Genomic DNA, 17,881 nt, shown 5'->3' with positions numbered 1-17,881 from the left:
AATTGCAAAAAATGTGTCTCATTTTTCAAAGTATGTGTGAACAGTGAAGTGTGAAAAGTGTGAAAAATTGCGGGCAGCAGCCCAAAAATGCACCAGAGTATAGCAGAGGTTTTGCTAAAATGTGGGTGGATAAAGGTTTTTCCTTTTTTTTCTTTTTTTTTGTCTCAAAGACAAACTTCAAGATGAGATTTAAACTGAAAAAACAAATAAACAAACAAACAAAAAAACAGAAAAACACCAAGCATAGCTCACATCACTGGGCTCATCAATTTCAAACACCCTGGTTAATGACAATTACGCTCAGTGTCTCGTGAGTGGGTATCAAAGCTTGATTACTTGCGCTGAAGCCCAGAATGCTATTGACATTACTTGGGTTAAGTTGTAAAATTCCAGAGTGGAAAGCAGGTACTTCCACATGTTCAAAGAAATGGGTTGAGTGGGCGAGAGTCATCAAGCAAGAATATGCCAAGCTTGCTTTTGAGGATGATGCCGGTGGATAAGAAGGCACTTCTGATTCACTACTCTGACTCAGTTTCTCTCTCTCTCTCTCTAATGAAGCTCTTCTGTCACGGTTGTCTAAATGAGAGCCATCTTGAAAGCACGGTGCCACCCACACAGACCCTCTGTCTCAAAGCATTTACAGCTTAAAAAGAGGAAAACGGTTAATTTCATCAGGGCTGCTGTCATTCAGACAATAACATAGACAATGGGTGATAATGACATTTAGAAGACAAAGGCTGTGAATGTAGTAGTTAGCTGCAGAGCACAGTGGTTAAGTAATCATTTACCTGCAGCAGAGATTGGGACCTTTCTGGAAAATGGGAAAAATAAATAAATCTTGCATTTTGCTTTTTCCTCCTAACTGCTTAGTTTAGTAAGTTTAACAAAAAGAAAGTATTTTTTAAAAAAAAAAAACATCAATATAAATAAAACTACAAAATAAATAATAAATTAAAGCATATGTTCTTGAACATAAATAAATTAAATAAAATACAATGGCTAAATAAACACTAGCTGTACCAAATGGAATTGCTAACTCTCCCAAACACTGCCTTGTCTCTCATGTTCAAAAAAACAGAAATTCTGTCCCCAAATCATGCCACTGGCTGAGCCAAAGTTGCTATGTCAGGCCTCTCAAACAAACAGAGCAAAGATTTGATAGTGTCACAGAGTGCTTCTCATTTCTGAAACTGCGTATCCTTGTTTCCATTCCTTCCTTTCCTTGCGTCCTAGCTCCACCCTCTTAGGAAAGTAGCAAAGGATGTAAGGAAAGGAAATGAGGATGGAGGAATCGAATCAAGATGTTTTTGTAAAATGCAATGTCCTTGCTCACTCAAGAGTCTCTTCAGAGCACCATCTCGGCGCAGTTGCATTACTTCGGAGCGCTTGCTGTTATGTTGTTGAAATTTCATTAATTAATATATTCATAATAAATCCTAATAATTCAAGATGCACTGTTGAAGTATGTGACAATTATGGTTTATTTAAAGTGCAAAGGTGAAACATTCATTAAAACTCTTGTGCCAGATGTGAAGGGGGAGGAAAATTTAATGCGTGCGTCAGGTGTTTCGACAAAAAATTCTTCCGCACAAGATGCTCCTGTGTTTCCTCACTCAAGCATCCACTGGAAGCTTCCTCCATTCTCGGTCCTTGACTCCATGTGGTGCATTTAGAGAAATGATATGTCTTTCAAGATGGGGGACTTTGATCAGTTTCTGGGTCATGGGCTCTAGGATGGAGGAGCAAGGAAACGAGGATGCACAATTAAAGAAATGAGAAGCACTAGACTTGCCATGATATCATAATTTTCACATCGGTGCGGTGTTCACGTTCAAACCAACTAACACCGGTATTAATTCTGGTTGGATGTTATGTGGTACTCTGGGGTAATTTTCATTTAGCAATAGCCTACACAATAACTATTGTAGCTATATTATTAAATATTTGCATGAAATAGTTCTCTAGTTGCATCAAACTGTCACCACAGTCAGGCTAATTTCTGAGATAAAAGCCCTATGGGTCATAACATAAAACACAACTATTAAAGGATATAGTTGTGTATTGTTGCAGATTAATTCCAGATAGCTCCAACCATCCAATATATGTTGAATATGAACCTAAATATGATCTTCCTTCTGATTAAATAGATGCAAGTAAATGTATTTCAGGAACAGAGGGAAAGGGTAATAAGATGAGTGTGATCCTTATGCAATAAGTTGTACTTAATAGTTTTCCTTTGTGCTGATATGTAGAAGTTTTTTAGGGCTGTCAATTAATTTATTACAATTTAAAATAAAACGCATAATATGCTGAAAGAAAAAACATTACGCAACGCTACAAAACTGCTTAAGACGCTGTTTACTGATAGAAAAACAGCAAACAATATGTTGACTTCTTAAGCTACTTTTTGTAATGTCTATACAGTTATCTTCATTTAGGGGCTCATCAGCAAATTCTGAAATATTTGATTATTTGAAATTGCTTTAATTACTCAGCATATCATGTAACTAATTTGATTATATTTTTAATAGATTGCCATCCCTTATTTTTGTTTACATGGAAAACTTTCCTTTATTTTTTCCATTTTATTTTGTTTGCTTGCTTGCTTGCTTTTCTTTGTAAACAACCTTGAGTTTTAGAAAGGTACTAAAAATAAAAATAAAAAACTTGTAGTAGTACTATAGTCAGAGCACCGTGACATTACCCAGATAGAAGCTATTTGAAGAAACGCAGTAAAACTCTTGGAGGAATAAAAGAAAACCATTGTAGAAGCACTAGGGAAAGGAAATGGGGATAAAACAACCCTGGACAAGCAATCTACCCATCACGGTGACCTCAAGTGTGCCATGGGGATTTTAATCAATGTAGCACAACACAGAATCGAATGCCTAGAGGAGAAAGTCAGAGAGGAGTTGTGTGTTTGTCATTGCACATGTTTGAGGTAGACCACAGGCAGCTTTGAGACGTAGCAGCACGTGTAGAGAGGGCCAGAATACATTTTCACAAGAGTTCAGATAGCTTAACAAAAACAGAGAGAGGGAAATCTTAGACTCATACATACCAAGTCCTTAAGATTGACTTGACACTTGTGCTCGCAGAGAAGTAGAACTATCACAGTGTTTCCATTGGCGGCTATGAGAGAGAAAGAGAGCAGAGCAGATAATAAGCAGCAGCCCCTCATCACCACAGAGACACAAACAAAGAGTATAAAAGCTTGCCAACATACTCCTTTAAGTGTAATTACTGTGAACATTGTTCAAGCTTTCCCACGGAGACCAAACCAGGCTCATTGTGTGTGACACCACTAATTTTCTAACAATCATTAGCGTCTCCCTTAAAAATTACACTGTGTCCTACTCTCAACCAATCACAGAAGCAATCATTCTTGACTGCTGGACCAGCGTAAACACACCCTCCCATTAGTTAAAGGATTTCTCCACTTTGTAGTCAGTATGTAACACTCTTTTGTTTCTTGCTTTTCTCGACAGGATAAATGATATCCTACGAGCAGACTTCTGACCTCCAGGTGGCTGAAAGCTCCTTGGCTCTACTTTGCCTTCCCTCCCAGGTCTGATCCCAAAAAGCTGAAAAAGCACAAACAGCTGCCATAAGGCTCAATTATCAGCTAACACGCTGTCACATTTTTCCACATCTCACTATTCCTAGAGAGTGAAATTGGCTTGCTAGGGAGCAATTTTCTGAATACCAAGTCTCAATAAATAAATAAAAAACATGATGCGTGACTTCGCCCTCTCTGCCTGGCAATTTGAATGAAGTGGGCCACAGGAACGTGCCATTTTGTGCTTTTTAGCGGAGAGGCGGCGCAGGAGGTTAATGTTTGGGAGTGTGTTTTTGAGTCAAAACTCCACTCAGAGAAAACAATCAACACTCAAAATAAAAAGTAGTCTATTTTAAACCAAAATACTGCAAGAAAACATACTGAAGATAATGTTTGAGATGTTCCTTTCCATTGAATGGCTCCTCTTGAAGGTTTTAAGTCAATTAGTGAGTAAAGAGACATACGTTTTTTTTAGGGGGATACTAACAGTTGGATGTGATGCACACGATAAAAGACAATGTTAGCCATCGCTATTTTAATTGTAAGAGAGAAGTAGTTTATTTAGGGATTTTTTGGCTAGTTTCTTTGCACTATAGTGCTTGTTTTTTGTCTGCAGTGACACATAATAACTCATGACACCACATGACCTTTTCTTAAGATAGTTGCATAAGAAAATAAGTTGCTGCCATACTGAATCATGGGTGGCAAGTGTTTGTTTTGCAAGGTTTTGCAGAAATACAAAGTTGCATGGCTTCTCTCGCAATGCTGAGCGACAGACTTTCAATCAATGACTGACACCTTTGAATGCAACAAGCATTTTTAATAGAAAGTTTCTTGATAGGGGGACCAGGGCTTGTTTGAATCAAGACACGGTCTGACACCTGAAAACTCAGCATCACAAATGCCATCCATTCTTACGGTGAGTGAGTTAACACATGAAAGCCCTCATATATTTGTGAATCAATGTTATTAAAAAAGTTATTGAAAATGCACAAGCGCATGTATTGTCGTTGCAGAGAACAAATGCCAACAGCTCAGCATTTATTTGTGCATTAAATTACAAATCAAAAATACTTGTGTGTATTTGTGGAATGCATTGTGTGATCTAACAAAACAGGGTATAATATATTTGTGCATTTTGCTATTTGTTATTGTAAAATGCAGTGAGCGTTTGTGAGAAACATTGATACTGATCTCTTCATTAAAGCAATATAAAACTGACTGTACCAGAGACAGTTGTCTCTTTTAGTAATGTTCTAAACTGTGGAGAGAACTGACACACGTTTAAGAGAGTGGAGTCAAGCTTTTAGTGGATTATTTGACCACTATTCAACTGTAATAATGAAGACAATTTGCACCCTTACCTGCGAGATGAAGAGCTGTCCTTCCTGATATGTCCACAGCATCCACCACACACTTACTCTGTAGAGGAAGGCAGCCCATTAGAGACTTGCTTAAAACACATCACCCAATCAAAGCTTCAACCAAGACCACCAAGACATGTTGTACCCAGAGGCGCACCCTGACACCAATTACAACCTTTCAATCAAAACGGCTCCACTTTTCACAGAGCAGTTTTTTGGTGAGAGTTAATGATGCTTCCTCCTATTAAACATTTCCAACATGTCAGGCCAGTGTCCATTGATGGGGAGGCACGAAGCATTTATTTGAAGGGTTTTATCTGAGGAGAGGTGTAATTAAAACTGACAGCAGCAACCAATCAGACCTAAAAATGTGCCTAATGTGGATGCCCCATTAACTTTGCTTATGGACTACCAGCAATTAACTCCTCTAGTCCAATGGTTCTCAAACCGGTCCTGGAGGCCCTCCAGCACTGCACATTTTGCATGTCGCTCTTTTCTGACACACCCAATTTAAAGGTGCACTCAGCGATCCCTGAGAAGCACTGTTGATATTCGATTTCAACTGCCAAAACAAACACACTCCTCCCTTCAGTGCTCCTTTGGAAGCTCCACCCTCGAATTATCATAATCCTTCTTTTTTAGATTATAGTTTCTTGGTCTGTTTCTCAGCCATTTGTCCTCCTTGGAGTTTAGAAAGTTCGTATCAGCCAGATTTGCTGTCGCTCTTCTAATGAATTTCCCTCTCGCTCTGCCCCCACCCCCTATCCTGTGCACGTGCAAGAACCACCCCCTGTTGCTGATTGGCTGAAGTATTGCAGTGTGGATCACTCTGATCCACTTTGTTTTTGTCCCATTTACAGAGCCAGGGCTATGTACAAATACTAGATTTTTTTTCAGCCCACCACCAGAACGGTCAGCTAGCAGACTGTGAGGAGATATTTGCAGAATTTGACAAAAAGTGTATTGTATTAGAATTACTGAGTGCACCTTTAAGTCTTGGAGTCTCCACTAATGAGCTGTTGAGTTGACTCAGGTGTGTTTGATTGAGGAGACATCCAAAATGTGTGGTGTTGAGGGGCCTCCAGGACAGGTTTGAGAACCACTGCTCTAGTCCATACTGCTACTATTTTGCAATGTAACAAGCTTCCATATGTCCTAATAATCACTTCAATACCTTGTACTTTACTGGCCAGATAAACGGCTGAATCTTAATGTAACCAGTAATGAGCCAAATGGCTCCTTACTGTCATTCCAAATTACTACAGTACCTGCTCAATTCACTCTAATGGGAAAATTAGCAAAGAAAGTATTTTTCAGCATCTAAAGGTACAGAGGACCTTTGAGCATTTGTTCTGTTTGGGAAGACAAGAAAGGAGTTTCGATTTATGACTGTTGAATGAAACAGGTTTACAATTGTCAGCCCCTTTCATTAGAGGAGCAGTTAGTTCTTCTGTTTCACTGGATCTCCAGGGGAAAAGGCTAATGAATTCAACCCAAACTGGCCATGTGAAGTGGAATATATGTTTGGAATATTTGCAAGGCTTTTTTTGGTGAAAGACCATGCAAACGTTCTAATTGTTCACTAGCGGAGCACCTTTTAATGTCTAAACAAAGGATGGTTAAAGTAACTCTGGCAAAAGGAACATATTTAAGCAGACTGAACACTGTTAGATCACTAATCACATAAGTCAATTTGTGACAATGTCCATGTTAACTCCTTTGTACAAAAGGTCATTGCTTCCATTGAAGCACACAAGATGCTCTTTGGAACATTCTCAAATCTTGTGTGTATATGTGAAGCTCTAGTGAAATCAGATGGAGCGGAAAACGCGCTATTATGGAAGGTATCAGGTGCATACGAAGACTGAAGTGAGTCTTCAAACACTCAATCCTGCCCACACACATCATTCCAAACATGCAACACTCTCCAAGCTCACAGACGGAGGACGTGGGATTGCTGGTTGCTGAAAGTGTAGAGCCAAATCTGCTCCCTTTGTTTATCAGGCACACATAATGTTGCAACATGACAAATGTTTTCATTAGCATTCACTCCATCTGTCTGCATACACCTAATGCTTTTATGTCTGTACGTTCATCTGAAAAATTCTCAGTCAATTAAACACAATCAGCCTGAAACAGTGCATTACCTGTATCAACTTTTTGGCACACTCAGGATGGTTGTTTTTGGCAGCAAGGTGTAAAGCAGTAAACCCTGATGTAAGGAGAGGAAAACACAGCATGTTATTTGCATAGTTTCATTCATTAGAGCTATGAATGTTACATAATGTTGAAAAAATTTTACACTTAGGGATTGACAGAATTAGAAATCAACCTGAAGCATCCTGTTGAGAAACATCGGCCCCATAAGCCAGGATGACTGCAAGGCACTCCACCTGACCTCGAGTGGCTGCTACATGTAGACTGCATAAAATAAAAAATAAAAACTCGTTGACTCGCATTTGGGCATTTCTTTTGCCATGTATAGCCTGTAACTTGTTTGTAACTTACATGCAGTAAAGGGTTTTGTGCTTTTAAGTAAATAAGTAAATTACAAAGCACTGTTTTGAATTGGCAATACTAGACCAATTTTTCTAATTTCATTTTGTGCAATGAATACAGTTGTCAAAGTGAGGAAGGTGGAGTGTCTGTTAAATATCTGTCTTTAAACTCCCCATTAGTCTTGAAATCTCTTGATTTCATCCAAATGAAATGCTGATGGCATCCAAAATGTATAAAAGTTCTGGAGCATTCCTTTAAACCAGTGTTTCCCAACCTTTTTTCTGCCACAGCATACTTTTTATGACTAAAAAATTCTACGGCACACCACTAACCCACATAGGCTAACCATCGTCAATATTTTTCCTTATCAAGAACTTGTCCATGTTTTCTGTCCGTCTTAGTAGTGTGTTTAATTGTAATGTCTGAAATTCGGCTATGCAAAAAAAACAAAAACAAAAAAAAAAAAATCTACGGTGTGTGAGGTCACAGGTGGCAAGAGCGCTAAATGGGTATTGAATAAACAACAAATTAGCTTCTTTTCTAATTTGTAGATTTGATCTTGCAATGCCATAACAAATTACAGGGATGCAAACTCATGAGGGGCGAAAAAGTTAAGAATCACTGGTCTACGAAAAAAATTTCTGGGGATATTATTTTTAAAGGATAAGCTAAAAGCATCAATTCCAGCTATTTTAGTGATTCAAGTTTATTCAAGTTTACAATTTTGCAGAATTAGCTGCAAAATAAAGAGTATTTTGGTGAGGCTTGCTTCTGTTTCACAAATTTGTTCAATTTTATTAACGGATTAGTTCAGTGACCCCTTCTGGAAATGTCACCAGGTGGCGACAAATGAGCGTCTTATGTGCTCTGAGTGAGTCTGTGAATCATTTTGAGTCGTTCATAACCGAAATCTACCAAGAGACTTTATAGTGTTTAAGCATTAAAAGAACAAAGCAGATCTTTAGTCTTCCTTCAGTCTGAGTATTATTTTTCATCCAGAAAGACAACAATAGTCTAATAATAGTGAGTTTCAATAACGTTCTTACCTTCTCCTTTACTAAAACTTGCACGGCTACAAATCTACTGACTTCAGTATAAGAATTATAAACATAAAGTAGATCTACGTTATCATTTTCCTACAGTATTTAAACTGCTGAGCATGACTTTTATAAAAAAGACCACAATAATAGACTGTAAAGAGGAGGCGAGAAGCAGTTTTCCTGGTTCAGGTAAGGGTTTATTTTCTCTCTCTCTGCAGCACAAATTACGGTCTCCCAGTCTTTGCGTTATGCACAAAGTTAATCAACAATTACACACCGCTTCACAAAAATAAACTCTCATCATTTGTAATAAAAACTCCTTGCTTCTTGCTCGGGTCTGTCGTGCCCAGGCTCTCTCCCCTCCTATTTGCGGTGTGTCTCTATTTATGCCGCTCTCCCCATGTTCACTGAAATTAGAGGCAGGTGTTATACATAATTTAGCTCAGGTGTAAACGCCCTTACCGCTTTTTCTCTCTCCGGAGAGATGCTTGACCATGCCCCCGCTGCCACATAGACAAATAATAATAATTTTGAGTTTCAATAATGTTCTTTTGTCATTGTAAAGCGCATTTCACGTGAGCTGAGTGGAGGCGTCAACACTCCGTTCAACGCCAGCGTCAAGCGCCGCATTGCCCTCCACGTGACAAGAGTTGCAGAAAGCGTCACAGAGGGGTGATTTTAGGAGTTTGCCACGTAAAAAAGCGGAGGTGTGCACAATAAACATTGAAAACATATATTTGGAAGAGAGAAAAAAAGCTTGCAGTTGCTTTGATAGCAGAAAGTAATAAAAGGACTTGTTTATGTTTAGGTCTAAGTGTATTCTTGGTGAATTTAAATTAGTTCAATAACTGGGGTCTCTGATATTTCGTAAACGATAAGGTAATATTTAATTAAAAGAAATTATGAGACATTAAATGTCTCTTCACAAATTTTGACAGTTTTTAAATATTTCTTGTTGCTTAGTACTCTCAAAGACATTATTGGTGAAGCAAAAACTTGTGTGTGAAAAACACTTTGGTGTAAAGTGTCGTCACTTCATAGACTTCAATGTATTCTGCAGCGCTGATACGAGTCATGTAAAAGATCCTTAACATGTATAAATATCAGTCACTTTTGCACATTAATCATTGCTCTTCACAATCACAAAAGTGACCAATTATGGTTTCAAAACGGCGAATTTCTCCGAAAGGTGAGGAGTTTGGATCCCTGAAATTATTATTTTTTTCATGCATTTATTTATTTTGTGGAATTTGATGATTTTCCACGGCACACCTGACTAACTTTGGTTGGGAAACACTGCTTTAAACTGTGATTAAACAATTTAGCAGTGTTCTCCATCACTTATTCGGCTCTTTGGAGGACAAACCTGAGAAAAACAAAGATTATTATATAGGAAATGTATTACACCCTACTAGAGGATAGGGATCAGCAATCTTCATTATGTATGATCCACTCAGATCCATTTTTCCAGCAGTAATAAAGCTGACAGCGAAAACTAAGCAATGCACCCTGATAATGGCCTTTATTATTATGTCACTCATAACATCTACATGGCTCTGACCTTTAAAAGACTAAAGCAGGAACTTTCTGTATTCAAATATAGCAATTTAAGCACATTTTACATCATGCTATGTTATTAAAGGTTATTTTACATTTACATTTATGCATTTGGCAGATGCTTTTATACAAAGCAACTTACAGTGTACTTATTACAGGGACAATCCCCCTGGAGCAACCTGGAGTTAAGTGCCTTGCTCAAGGACACAATGGTGATGGCTGTGGGGATTGAATCAGCAACCTGATTACCAGTTATGTGCTTGAGCCCACTACGCCACCACCTCTCCATTTTAGGAGACAAAAGGTGATATGCCACTATAGGTTGCTTGTCTGGAAAAAAAAGAAAAGCAAAACAAATCCTTGGTGTTATCAAATTGGTCTGGAAAAAAATTTCAATGGATATTTCATCCAAAAAAAATAAAAATAAAAATCTTTCATTATTTACTAACCCCAACGCTCTATGGACACGTTGGAGAAAGAACTGTCATTAGTTAGTCAATTTTTGTTTTTACTAGCCAGACTTTTGATGACATGTAAGCATAATGCAACTGTAAAGCAAATTGGGAAAGTGCATCTTCACATATTTACAGTGTTCATAGGTATTACTTCACGCACTATAGTACAGTGCATCCGGAAAGTATTCACAGCGCTTCACTTTTTCCAAATTTTGTTATGTTACAGCCTTGTTCCAAAATGGATTAAATTCATTATTTTCCTCAAAATTCTACAAACAATACCCCATAATGACAACGTGAAAGAAGTTTGTTTGAAATCTTTGCAAATTTATTAAAACATAAAAAACGGGGAAAAAAAAAATCACATGTACATAAGTATTCACAGCCTTTGCCATGACACTCAAAATTGAGCTCAGGTGCATCCTGTTTCCACTGATCATCCTTGAGATGTTTCTACAACTTGATTGGAGTCCATCTGTGGTAAATTCAGTTGATTGGACATGATTTGGAAAGGCACACACCTGTCTATATAAGGTCCCACAGTTAACAGTGCATGTCAGAGCACAAACCAAGCCTTGAAGTCCAAGGAATTGTCTGTCGACCTCCGAGACAGGATTGTATCGAGGCACAGATCTGGGGAAGGGTACAGAAAATTTTCTGCAGCATTGAAGGTCCCAATGAGCACAGTGGCCTCCATCATCCATAAATGGAAGAAGTTTGGAACCACCAGGACTCTTCCTAGAGCTGGCCGCCTGGCCAAACTGAGCAATCGGGGGAGAAGGGCCTTAGTCAGGGAGGTGACCAAGAACCCGATGGTCACTCTGACAGAGCTCCAGCGTTTCTCTGTGGAGAGAGGAGAACATTCCAGAAGAACAACCATCTCTGCAGCACTCCACCAATCAGGCCTGTATGGTAGAGTGGCCAGACAGAAGCCACTCCTCAGTAAAAGGCACATGACAGCCCGCCTGGAGGACTCTCAGACCATGAGAAACAAAATTCTCTGGTCTGATGAAACAAAGATTGAACTCTTTGGCCTGAATGGCTAGCGTCATGTCTGGAGGAACCCAGGTACCGCTCATCACCTGGCCAATATCATCCCTACAGTGAAGCATGGTGGTGGCAGCATCATGCTGTGGGGATGCTTTTCAGCGGCAGGTACTGGGAGACTAGTCAGGATCGAGGGAAAGATGAATGCAGCAATGTACAGAGACATCCTTGATGAAAACCTGCTCCAGAGCACTCTGGACCTCAGACTGCGACGAAGGTTCATCTTCCAACAGGACAACGACCCTAAGCACCCAGCCAAGATAACAAAGGAGTGGCTCCAGGACAACTCTGTGAATGTCCTTGAGTGGCCCAGCCAGAGCCCAGACTTGAACCCAACTGAACATCTCTGGAGAGATCTGAAAATGGCTGTGCACCGACGCTCCCCACCCAACCTGATGGAGCTTGAGAGGTCCTGCAAAGAAGAATGGGAGAAACTGCCCAAAAATAGGTGTGCCAAGCTTGTAGCATCATACTCAAAAAGACTTGAGGCTGTAATTAGTGCCAAAGGTGCTTCAACAAAGTATTGAGCAAAGGATGTGAATACTTATGTACATGTGTTTTTTTGTTTGTTTGTTTTTTATAAATTTGCAAAGATTTCAAACAAACTTCTTTCACATTGTCATTATGGGGTACTGTTTGTAGAATTTTGAGGAAAATAATGAATTTAATCCATTTGGCTGTAACATAACAAAATGTGGAAAAAGTGAAGTGCTGTGAATACTTTCCAGATGCACTGTATGTTAAAGTGTATAATTTATTTCACATTTCATATTTATAAATAACATTTTAGCTTTTTAAAATGTACAAATTTTACATTCTATCAATTTATACGATGTCATAAAATTGCACTGATAATAATGATACAAGCTCTTATCACTTTTTGAAATTTCATACATATTTGTAAAACAAAATATTCACAAAGTTGGAACCTTATAATGAAAATAGAATTCCACATCTAAAATTTAAGTGCTACTATATCAAAAGTACTAATGTAAAAAAATAAATAAAAATAAAACAGATTCATGGGGCAGGTTTGTATGGGTTTTTACCAAACCCCAGCATAGACACTGAAAGAGCCTTTTTGTTAAAATCATTAATATTTACAGTGTTTAAGTTAAAATATTTAATTAGGTATGATTGCCCCTTTAAATAGTTATGTTCACACATTTATTACACCACTACATTACTACATTTTGTTACGTGTTTGTTTGTATGCATAATTTGTGCAATTTACAAGTATTTACATTGAGTTTACAATGATATGTATAACAAGCGCTACAGTCTATTTAAAAGCACCGGCAGTTCCGCGAGCAAGTGTTTACAGTTGGGCGCACATTAACGAGAGAGAAGTTGCATTGTTGTCTTTACTTCATCTGTGCAATGTGTGATTAGAAATAATGTTTTTTTACTTTTTGATCAACAACTGACTGTAAATAACAGAAAGGGTATTAAAAGAGGCATTATGAAATGAAAATGGATCGCCTGGATCTCATATTTGGCCACAGATTACACAGAACAAGCAAAATTTCCTCGCATAATGTGTATTGACTTACATGTACAAATATTTATTGTTCAAGTTCTCAAATTTAAATCTACAAGCTCTTGAGTTTTGCTACACTTTTAACCTTCCAACAGGCATCCAACAGGTGCATTACACTGTAGCCATGCTGTAAACCGGAGAATGTTGTGAAAACAGTCCGTGGACAATTTTAAAGAGCACCTATTATGGTTTTTCAAATATTACCTTTTATGTAGTGTGTTATATAGCTGTTTGTGAATGTAAAAAAGTCTGCAAAGTTTCAAAAATCAAAGTGCATGACAAATGGAGTTATTGACTCCCAAAAGAAAGAACTGATTCTGAACACCTGAAACGAGTCGTTAGTAATTCCAGACTTACTTCCTGTACTAACCTATGTAATTTGGTAACAAAGAAACCAGCCTCTGGTCTTCATTGGCTGCTCGCGAACAGCTTTGACCCGCCCTCAAACACTACACTAAGCGGTAGACCAATCACAACAGAATGGGACATCTGACCAATCAGAGCAGAGTAGTCTCTCTGAAAGGAGGAGTTTAGAATTAATCCTTTAGAACGGATCATCGAACGAGTCATTTTTGACACTGGGAAAAAAAGGTAATGCTGCAATTTAAATTATGAGCAAATTAAAGTGTTTTTTGACCTTGGATGCATGTAAATCTATTGTATGAGACCTTTAAAACAAAATTAGGCACGTTTAAAAACCATAATAGGTGCCATTTAAACAAAATCTGACTACCACCCCTGGAGTTGTGAGTTCGAATCCAGGGCATGCTGAGTGAATCCAGCAGGTCTCCTAAGCAACTCGTGGTCGCCATAACATGGTTCGCTCTCAGTGGGGCGCTTGGTGAGTTGGGCGTGGATGCCACGGAGAACAGCGTGAAGCCTCCACACGTGCTATGTCTCCACAGTAACGCACTCAACAAGCCACGTGATAAGATGCGCGGACTGAAGGTCTCAGACGCGGAGGCAACTGAGATTCGTCCTCCACCACCCGGATTGAGGCGAGTCACTACGCCACCACTAGGACTTAGAGCGCATTGGGAATTGGGCATTCCAAATTGGGGAGAAAAAAAAAGAAAAAAGCAATAGTGACACTGCAAACCACAACACCTCAGTACCCACTGCTTCCATGGTACATATGGTACATATCCTTAGAGTGCACACTCATGAGACACAGCATGCAATGAAAGGATCTCGGTTCTGTAGTTCTTCTTCGCCACTCCACAACTCAATCACTGGCGAGTGAAATCTGAATATTTACCAGCCAGTGGCTAATAACAGACATTTTCAGTCGCATTGAGCGAAATTTGGTAGCATATGAGAGTGATTTAATCGCAGTTTAGAGTGCTGCAACTTAATGTCCTTCAAGACCAATATTACTTTCTTCCATGGAGCATAAAAAGGACATATTAGGCAGAAGGTAAGGAGCTGACAGTCTAACATCAGCTTTCTTAACAAATCTGTCCTTGTGTTCCACGGAATACGGCATCGGAACTACACGAGGGTGAGTAATGATGGCAGAATTCTAATTTTTGGGTAAACTACCCTTTAAGCTCACTTAAACAACAACAACAACAACAACAACAACAACAAAAATTTAAAAGTCTTTTTTTAAATATAGGGAATGATCAATCTAATCACAGGTGTCCTATGATTTAATTACAAGGTCAGTTCAATTACACGTTCTGTCACTTAGTATTCTCCAAAAGGCAAGTTTGTAAATTATGTTTCTTTAAACCCTGAAATGTAAAGCTAATGAACGTTCAGATTCATTTGTTTCAGCATTTGTCTTTGTTTTTGTTATTAATATGATAAAGCACTTGCGCAGCATCCTTTTCAAGGTAAATGACATGTCCACCAGAGCATAATGATTACAAAATCACACAAGGTCTCATGCCCAATTCTTTCATTATCAGCAAATTAGATCTCCATGGTGACTGTGATGGTATGAAAATACAGCGAGGCTCTGTGTTCTGCGTGTTCCAGCTCGTGAAGCCTCTGGGGAACAAGCACTTGAACACAATGGACTCCTCAAATGGGCAGATAAGGATTTATTGTGAGCCTGTGAGAGCATATCCTCTCAAGTCCTCCTAACGCAGTACACTGGAGACTCACTCAGGTCAGCAGTGTCTGAGTTCATTACTTCCATAGTGAAGCTCATCTCTCGCCATTCACTGGAGCTCCTAGTAGATCATGCATCTCTCCCATGTTGCTCGTAGGACCATTCCTATATTACTTGTCCTGCACCGTTTGTGATACGGATATGAATGATGCCTCAAATTGCGTGGCTTGAAGAGAGAAATACAAAAAATGTTCTTACAATCTTTACCTGGCAGACAAAAAACAGGCAAAAAATCCCATAGACTTGCATTGAGGAAAGGATCAGAGCCATATCTACGGACCAGAATAGCATGAAGAATTGGGGTAGGCTATTTTGACTTGGGCCAGAAAGCATCCACCTGGACACCACCCAGTATACAGTGCATCCGGAAAGTATTCACAGCGCTTCACTTTTTCCACATTGTTATGTTATAGCCTTATTCTAAAATAGATTAAATTCATTATTTTCCACAAAATTCTACAAACAATACCCCATAATGACAACGTGAAATCCATTTTGGAATAGGGCTGTAACATAACAAAATGTGGAATACTTTCCGGATGCACTGTACCCTAGCAACTGCACAGTAACACACTAAACAGCACTGTAAACACCACAGTATCCTAATAGAAATGCCCTGGTAACAACCCACAACACCCTAGCATCGTGGCAGCATGTATTGCATAAGCAAACACCACTCATACTTTCTTCTAAGTAATGTAAAATTCTAGTGTTATGTATATTGTTTCAAAGTGTTGAACTTTTTGTTAGACTCTTAAAAGGGAAAAAAAAAATCATAAAATTTCTTTATGGTGGATTTAAACTACTTGGCATGCTCACACACAGTAAGTCCACATCCACACTAATTTGTTTTCATTTTCAGTTTCCTAGCGACAGCTTTTTCCAAAGTCGTTTTGCGGTACTAGAGATAGTTTTCAAAAGTCGTTGTTTTCGGTGGAGGAAAGTGCCGTTCCAGTGTGGATGAAAGGCTTAAACACAGCAAAATCAACATGTTTACAAACAAAAAGTATTAGTGTGGACATGGCCTAAATCCATCCACTTTTTTTTTTTTTTTTTTGTCAAATATGTAGATAGAAGCATGTAATTATTCAGGTTCAGGCTCCAAAAAACAAACAAAAAAAACAAACATATAATTCAGTCAACTTTTTAAGCAAACATTACCCCAACACAAAGTTCATAAATGACAAGGCAAGAAAGACAGTTTTGATATCAGATTGGAACTTGAAGATTCTTGGGTGCTTAGGTCATTGTTGCTGTTCTTCTCAGCATGGGTATGTGCATCAGACATAATTTCCAAACCAGATGACTGGTATAAACAAACTGAAGCATTAAAATCGGAACATCTGTAAGCCTAGTACGGTAAATGAGGGAAAATCAAGGCTGAAGTAAATGCAATGTAACAAAAGGCTGATGGTGTTAATGATGGCCTAAATTTGTTAGACTGTGGTTCAGATTTTCATTTCTACTGCTATATAAACACACTGATGAAAGGATCAAGGTTCCCACACTTTTTGACCAATGCATTTCCATGCCTTTTCTAGTGCTTTATGATGATTACTGGATAAGGATTTTTTTTTTTTTAGAAATAATTTCATGTAGATTGCTGGGCAGATTTCCATTTGTATGTTGTACTAATCTTTTGAATTGAATTAATAAAAAATTATGCTAATCAGTGTATAACTGACTCCAATAAGACCCTCAAAAGACAGACTGATGTTATCACGTTTGCTTGTGGGCAAGTTTTACTCTACAATGAACAATATCAAGTCTATGAAATAATTTAGAGCAGAGCAAAAAAAAAAAAAAAAAAAAAAAAAGAAAGACAAATGCATATCGATTATAGAAACTAAACTAGAATTTTCCATGCCTTTTTTTATTTGAAGAATTTCCATGACTTTTCCAGGCCTGGAAATCAAAATGTTAAAATTCTTGATATTTCTAGAACTTCCGCGGCCTTATAAGAAACCCTGAAAGATGAAAAAAAAAAAAAAACGACTTCTTGCCCTCAGTTATTCTGCAAACACCCACATACAAACTCATTGTTAGGCACATCTCAAATGGACTGCAGAAGATGCAGCATGGAAAGACTAATTAAAAATGCTTTCCAAACAAAGTTGAAGCCACAATTAGAGACAATGTCTAGATCAATGGGAATGACAGAATGTAACTGTAACCTCTCTACTTCAGTTCAGTACTTACGCAGACTTTCCCTCGCTGTCAAGCTTGGTGGGATTGGCTCCTTTCTTTGAGATGAGGGAGGTAACTTTGTCTGACTCCCCATGCTCCACTGCACTCAGGAGACGCTCGTCATTCTTATTCCATTCATGGGCCTATGAAAAAAAAAAAACAGATTATAGGTTTATAAGGTCTACTGATAAGACCTACTTTTTTGTTGTTGAATTTTTAGAATATTTCTCACACAATGTTTACAACAGGATCTTGTAAACAATAAAAATACACAAATATTATATTTTCCCCCAAAATATTAATATTATTTTAATACACACATACAAAAAGTATAAACAACAAAACAATGAATCTCTGTATATATAATGTAATGTATATATAAATGTAAACTGTACACATATGTACATACATACATATATATACATACATACATATATATACACACATACATATACATACATACATACATACATATATATATATATATATATATACATACATACATACATATATC

The 17,881-nt window shown here is 38.1% G+C and overlaps 1 protein-coding gene across 4 annotated transcripts in view; it reads right to left on the bottom strand.

Moving 5' to 3' along the window:
• The window catches only part of LOC127428868 (ankycorbin-like), a 63,117-nt gene that overhangs the window by 15,334 nt on the left and 29,902 nt on the right, over positions 1–17,881 (bottom strand). For all 4 annotated transcript variants that reach the window (XM_051677516.1, XM_051677518.1, XM_051677519.1 and 1 more), the window contains exons 3-7: positions 17,380–17,510; positions 7,256–7,344; positions 7,071–7,135; positions 4,924–4,981; positions 3,062–3,132 (exon numbers count right to left, since the gene is read on the bottom strand). In XM_051677516.1, coding sequence (XP_051533476.1) covers positions 3,062–3,132; positions 4,924–4,981; positions 7,071–7,135; positions 7,256–7,344; positions 17,380–17,510 — 414 coding nt within the window. The remainder of the gene's footprint in view (positions 1–3,061; positions 3,133–4,923; positions 4,982–7,070; positions 7,136–7,255; positions 7,345–17,379; positions 17,511–17,881) is intronic.

Source organism: Myxocyprinus asiaticus, chromosome 38, assembly GCF_019703515.2.
Source record: "Myxocyprinus asiaticus isolate MX2 ecotype Aquarium Trade chromosome 38, UBuf_Myxa_2, whole genome shotgun sequence".
Classification (NCBI taxonomy): Eukaryota; Metazoa; Chordata; class Actinopteri; order Cypriniformes; family Catostomidae; genus Myxocyprinus; species Myxocyprinus asiaticus.
Note: the sequence above shows the minus strand (reverse complement) of the source record. Positions and strands in the feature narration are given on the sequence as shown.